The sequence below is a fragment of the Olea europaea genome, chromosome 16 (genome assembly GCF_002742605.1).
Source record: "Olea europaea var. sylvestris chromosome 16, O_europaea_v1, whole genome shotgun sequence".
In the NCBI taxonomy this organism is placed as follows: Eukaryota; Viridiplantae; Streptophyta; class Magnoliopsida; order Lamiales; family Oleaceae; genus Olea; species Olea europaea.
In genome coordinates, this window is record NC_036252.1 from 10,648,395 (window position 1) to 10,655,244 (window position 6,850).

Below are 6,850 nucleotides of genomic sequence, written 5' to 3' on the forward strand. Positions count from 1 at the left end.
AATAAATCACTAAGTGAAAAAAAATTGACAAAAAAATAGTGCAATTCTGCGCATCACGAAGCAAATGCTCCGTGATGCGCGTGCATATTTGCTCCTGGCCTCTAGGAGTTACTCCTGGATGCCAGGAGCAAAATTGCTCCGTTAGGCAACTTTTTTTTCTTTTCTTTCTTTTTTTTTAAATTTTTTTATATATGATGTTCAGTGTCAAATTATTTTTTTATTTTTTTTTTCATTAGGTGATTTATATTTTTTTTAAATAAAAATCTATCATAAATTTTTATAAATATTCTATATTCTCTCGAAATTTATTTCAATAATTATATAATAGATACATCGAATGATCTAAATGAATATCGAAAATAGTTAAACGTATATCAAGTGTGTGTTAAAAAATGCGTATAACTCGTCCTTTTTTCTTTAAAAAAATTAATTATTTTATTATTATTTATTATTTTTTCGTGACAATTTTATCAATATAATTTCCTTCTTTCCTTGATGATTGATATATTTTTTATATAAATCTATTTGACCCTTATACAATGTGACGCAGAGTATATTAAATCGTGTACATTGTTTATTTTCTAAAAGTAGTTGTGATAAATCAAAGTAAAACTTAACATAATGTTGAAAAAAATTAATATTCAGTAAAAAAGATGTCGATTAATTTATTTGACGATATTGAATATTTTAGATATATATAAATTTTGGAGGATTTAATTCAAATCTATCAAAATTGGGTGATTAAATAAAAATCTCAACCTCATTTAAGTGACAAAATATTATACTGTAGCTCAACTTGTGTTTTGGTTCCATTAAATTTTTTTGCTCATTTTTCTCTCTTTTATTTTCAATCACAGTATTTTCCATAAAATAATATTATACGTAGATAAGAAAATTCATTAAATCAATTGAATATTGAACAATAAAAAAAAGATTCAACTAATTACACGATTTAATTATATTGAATATAGTTATCATCAAATAAGTCCTTTATATGTAAAATAACCACTCAAACTAAAATTATGTTTGATTTATGAGCTCCAATAATTTTGGTTTTTAATCTATACATCAATGGAACATTTATCATATCCCCAAAAAATACATTTCAATCATAGCAATACAAATTGAGGCCAACTAATTTTTCATCTTAATATTTTCACATCTGAACATTTTTTATACATAAAAGAAATTCGATCATTTTTAGAAATTTTTTTCTTATTGTTACTTTTTCGTCTCTATCAATTAATTTTTTAAATAATCTAATAAAATTTTTAACGTCATTCAAAAAATTTCCTAATAAACTTGTAATTTTTTTTAACATAAAAAATGTGTTATATATGAAGATTACATTTCTATTTATCATTTTAAACAATTAATCAAATTTGTAGATTTATTGAGAGAAGTGAATAGATATTTTGACACATTAATAACTTAATATTACCTAAAAAAATGACATAACCCGTGCATTGCACTGGTGGAAAACTGGTATTACAAAAAGAAATAATAATTACACGGTGACCGCTTTTTTTCGAACTATGCGTAATAATACTAACTCCAAACAAATTAAGAATTACAAAAATCCAATCAAACAATTAGGAGAGTTACGCTTTTAAAGAGAAATACGATGAAATTTGTTTACATATTCCCTATTTATAGACCAAAAAAAAAAAAGAGGAAATTTTTATTTTTATTTCAAATTTTATGGCATTCTGTATGATGTAGGGTGCCATCAACACAATGCGCATCGTTGCAAAAGCAATGTAGAATTGCGGACTGCGTAGCTAGGCATGGCTACTAGTTCACAAGCTAAGCATGAGCCTATTGGGTTGTGTGCTCATATAGTCTGATGTAAAAATAATAATATTTTTATAATGAATAAAATTTTGTTTACTTTATTTATTGTATTTATTTATTATTGAGCGTGTGAAATTAAAGTGCTTGTGATCATTTGTGATAATATGAGTTGAGTACTTGCGTTGATAAGTATAGTGTGACACAACTTATATTTTGATCATAAATAATTTGTTCATAATCTATGTATAATTGCTAACACCTTATATTGGAAGGTTGTAGTGTTGATCAATTCATTAGTCGAATTTGTGATTTGTGCTTATCATAGAAATATTTAAAGGTGACACTAGTACACTTGGAATGTATTGAGCGGACCGCGTGTCGAATTAAATTTCATAGCTTGGTCGTGCGAAAAATTAAATTCCACTTGACCTTTGTATATTTCATCTGAATCCCTTAACAAGATTATGTATATCTTTTCTTGATTTTAATAATTTTTTGATTCATCAATGAGTGATATCAATTTGATTGGTCAAATATTTCGATGAGTTGAGAACTTGAGAATGAGCGAAGTAGAGAATATGAATTTGTGTTGGGAACCGTCACCCTGAAAATGGGTAGGGTGACTACTTAAATATTTTCTATTGAACGGTTAAAATCTGAGTTCAGTGTTTAGCGACGGCTAAATTTTGACATTTGTGATTAGTTCACAAGACCGTTGAAGAAAATGATACTTAAGTTAGTGGGAATAATTAGAGGGGTAAAACGGTCATTTATGTTCGTACCTAATTATTGGATCTCGGATGGGGATGAAATACATATACGACAAGTCAAAGAAAAGTATTACAGATTAATTGGCTTCTGTAATTTTATATATTCCAAGAGTTCAATTTTTTGCCTTTAGTGGAAATAGCAAAGACTAATAATTAGATTGGGTTGTCTAGGGTCGACTAGACATTATCTAATTATTGGAGCTTGGATAATATATGTCCGATCAGGTCCTTGTGGTAGCTCCATTAAGTATTGAAACATAATTATGACAACAATATTAGTTTTGGACTTAATTATAATTACAATAAAGTTTTGTACTTAGTTGTAACTATTATGGAAGTTGTAAATTTAATTATAATTGTAATTAAAGTTCTAGAACTACACATATAATTAAATGTAAACTAATTGGAATTGGACTTAAATTAAAACTCCTAATTGAATTTTAATTAGAACTTGTTTGAATGTAAAATTATATATTGTACTGAAATTGTATCATCTTTTTCTCTATAAATAGTGACCATAATTTCATAGAATCCAAATTTAGAGAGAGAGAGAGAATATTTATTTTCTTGCTTTCCAATTGTCAAATTCAAAAATTAGTTTCTTAAATTAATTAAAAGAAGGTGCCTACAAGCCAGTGTAGACTTTGCGTTGGAGAATACCATTGAAAGCTTGAAGTTTTGAAGCACTAAGATTTTTACCATTAAAAAGGGCCGGAAGTTCGTGGTTCAGAATCAATTCAAAGGTTGATTATCGAATTTAGGTAAAAGATTCAAATCCTTTAATTTTGTTATGACATACACATGGACATCTAGACGATCCTACTTATTGAATTAAGGAAATTTTTAATTTCTGAATAATTCCGCTTTTACATTCCAATAGAGCCGACTACTAGTCGAGTAGTGAGCTGACGAGCTTGAGAGTGAGCCAACTCGTGCGAGTCAAAAAAATGTTGCTCTGTTTGTCCTGTTGCTTGTCTCATGCATGAGCCGCTTCGAAAAGCGACTCGCCCCACTTGACACTTCTAGGGGTTGGTGGTGAAAAGAGTTTGTACAATCAACCAAAGGGCAGATTCATCATCAAATCTAAATAAAAAGAAAATACAAAAAATATCCTTTATTCAATAAAGTGTCATGAATACAATTGAAAATTCATTATTAGCTTACATAAAAACTAATATTGGGCCTTATGTTTCAGAACCACTTCGGAAACTACTACATCTCTACTAATTATTTAGCAATCAAAAATTTCCTCATCCTTTCAGTTACTGCCACTGGGAAAATTGCAAGCTCCGTAACCTACAGCAATGATAAACCATAAGAATAAAAAATAATAAATTATCAAACAAATGTCTTTTTGAACATATATATATTTCGTGGTATAAGCTGGTGTGAATCAGGACTTACTAGGATTAGTATTAGTGAGAGTGGCTGTCTGCGAGAAGTCACAGTTCCATGAATTCCTTCCCGCATGTTGATAGTAAAGATTCATCACATAAGCAGCGTGTGCTTTGACAGTGTTTGGTTCAAAACAGGCACCTCCTGGCTGAATTGGCCCGCAATCAATCCCCTGGCTACAGGCATAGTTAATATTTCCCGTCAACTGATCATCAGAGACTCCAGGTTTGGGTACACACCAAGATCCTGCTGCTTTTGGTGTTGGGGTTGGTGTTGCTGGAGTTGTTGGATTCTACATGAGAATAAAGGTTTTATTCGTCAAAGTTTAGGTAAAGAAACATATGATGAATGGATGGTTGGATGGATGAATGTATTGCCTCACCTGTGTGTTCTTTAGGAGACCGACATCATAAGTCGTCGAACCATCTGGCTTGAAAAGTCCAAAATATTTCTCTGAGCTTGCCCCGGTTTTCTTATCCTCGTCATAAAGTGAAAAGAGGTAGGTGTCAATTGATTTTCCAGGCATAAGTGGGGTGCCAACTTTTGATTTGAGGTGGTTTATCAAGTTTCCAACATAGGCTTTTGCATTGTCCAAGCTTGGGCCAACTTCATTGGAGTCTCCTCCGTGAGGCCACCCAGTCTCAGCAACTACGATCTCAATATCCTTGAATCCCATTGCATTTAAGGCAGAGTGCACAGCATCAACCTTGGAGACCATGTGACAATATTAGCTTTCCAAACAAATGTCAAAAGCGAGAGAAATGCCATTTTTCTTTCTTATAACCACAATTTGAGCAAATAGTGACGCGAACCTCAGTGACTACCAAATTTCGTTTGAATACCAGTTTCAAAAACTATTAGCTCAATACTTTACCTGTGCATCGAACATATTCGTGTACTTGTGACCATTTCCAGAGTCGACTTGCCCAGCATTAGGTTGGAAAAGGCAGAATGCCAATGTATCGGGCGTTGGCTGGTTTTTGTATGCGAAGTAAGGGTATGGACTGATCATAAAAGGTGCATCATTTGCACTCTGGAATTGAAGCAATGCCTTCATTGTGTCACCTAATCCAGGGTTGAAAACTCCTGATGAGGGAGGATATGACTGACTTAACACAGCCATTGCATGTACCGTCGAGACCTTAACTTTCCCACCCAATGAAGCTGCAAGTCACATTATAAATAGAACAGTTTTGTTACACTCACATCCTGGTTGACATCTTGAAAGACATTCCATGATGCGACAATCAATTTTGCCATTGATTTTTCCAACATTTATTTAAATCAATTGCCTCGATTTTACATCTAATGGGATGTCGTCCAAAATGTCCACAATGAAACAATGTTATCTTCTACAGAAGTTTTACCAGCTTATAGATATTGAGAAATAATTTACCGGCATTCAGGGCATTTTGGACATTTTGCATTGCTGGCAAGAGTTGAGAGATGAGCTTTTGATCTCCTGATGTCAATACCTCATTACCAACGGTGATGGCTATAATATTGCTCGCCGGATAGAAAGACATCACATTGGATTTCACAAACTGACTTGCTACATTTGGGTTGGAAGCTAACGTTGGAATATCGCCATTGTCGAATCCTATCACAATTTCAACGCCGGTGTTTGCAAACGCTTTAATGACTGCTGGCTCAGCACCGAAGAGCCTAACCTTTTGGATGGTTGTGGACTTCAAAAGGTTCACCGTCGCCTGAAGCGAAGGGAGGTTGTCGCTTAATTGCCCATAATTTACTCCCAAAAATGATTGTGAATCTATGAAATATAAAAAGAAAAGAAGTTAACCCGAAGTTAACTCATCAGATAAAGATAATATTAATCTGTTATTTGCTTTCAGTCAGTCAGGTGTAGAGTCCAGTGAAAAAGTTTTCCCAGAATTTTAGTAATAGTATGAGAAATTCACATATTTTTTATGATTTATCGTACAGCCGCCGGAAGGCCACTTTCATGTCTCACGTTTGCATAAAAAAGAAAAAAAGGCTTTAAATCATGGCTAAATATGCTGTATGCGTATTTGAAAACCAAGAAAATTAGTGGTACAATTTTAGAGAGAGGAAAGAAAAAATCAATAGAATTGAGGGTCGTAAAAAAAGCGTGCTTTGATACACAGTCTAAACAATCTTTACTTAAAAACGAAGAAAATGGATGTAAAATTAGGGGGAAAATAAAAAAGAGAGTAATGCTATTTGTACATCATTGTACATAACAGTTTACAATAGATGATATGGAAGAGAGAGAACAATTATAATAATTGCATTTCTTTTCTTTTCGTCTCTTTTTTTATATTTCTCTCTCTTCAATATCATCTGTTTGTAAATAATGAAGTACAAATAGCATCAGCAAAAAACTCAAACAAGAGATTTCGGACAAGAGCAGCATTGAATTACAAAATAAATGAGCTTACTTGCGGAGTAAAAGTTTTGTAGTAAAAGGAAAACCAGGAAGAGTAGAGAAGATGTTTGCACATTTGCAGCCATCTGTATGGCTATCTGCTTTAGGTTAAGAATAAGTTGGAAAACGAAAATAATTGTTTTTTGTGACTTGTGGATGGTTTGTACAGCACCCCAAAGACAACCATATTTATACACAAGCCTGTCCAACCGTAATCTTAAACCTAGGNTCACTTGGACCATACTCATTTTTAAATAAAGTTTAATACTTACACCATATTTATAATACTTGGTGACAAGATTTAGGCTTAGGATATACTTTTTGAGAAATAAATTTACATGATGCAAAGTTCTCTTCGGAAACTACTATTGAAATTTTCCCTTGTACTAAATGATATAGAAACATATTATTTGACTGAGAAATTGAATTTGGATTATGCAAATACTCATTTCATGTTTATTCACTAACCGTAAATTATAAATAT

The 6,850-nt window shown here is 32.1% G+C and overlaps 1 protein-coding gene across 1 annotated transcript; it reads right to left on the bottom strand.

The window, feature by feature from the left end:
• Positions 1–3,659: 3,659 nt before the first annotated feature.
• LOC111412811 (glucan endo-1,3-beta-D-glucosidase) lies at positions 3,660–6,529 on the bottom strand. The gene is made up of 6 exons (XM_023043710.1): positions 6,380–6,529; positions 5,356–5,730; positions 4,834–5,123; positions 4,342–4,665; positions 3,969–4,251; positions 3,660–3,860 (listed from the first exon to the last, which is right to left on the bottom strand). Exons 1-6 carry the CDS (start codon positions 6,450–6,452, stop codon positions 3,823–3,825), a joined length of 1,383 nt encoding a protein of 460 aa, XP_022899478.1. The 5' UTR covers positions 6,453–6,529; the 3' UTR covers positions 3,660–3,822.
• Between the last annotated feature and the right edge of the window lie 321 nt (positions 6,530–6,850).

Coding starts and splice junctions, on each gene's coding strand:
- LOC111412811 (XM_023043710.1), bottom strand. CDS start 6,452: ATGGCTGCAAATGTGCAAACATCTTCTCTACTCTTCCTGGTTTTCCTT. Junction 5,124..5,355: donor CCAAAATGCCCTGAATGCCG/GTAAATTATTTC, acceptor TGTGACTTGCAG/CTTCATTGGGTGGGAAAGTT. Junction 3,861..3,968: donor TCTCACTAATACTAATCCTA/GTAAGTCCTGAT, acceptor TCATTGCTGTAG/GTTACGGAGCTTGCAATTTT.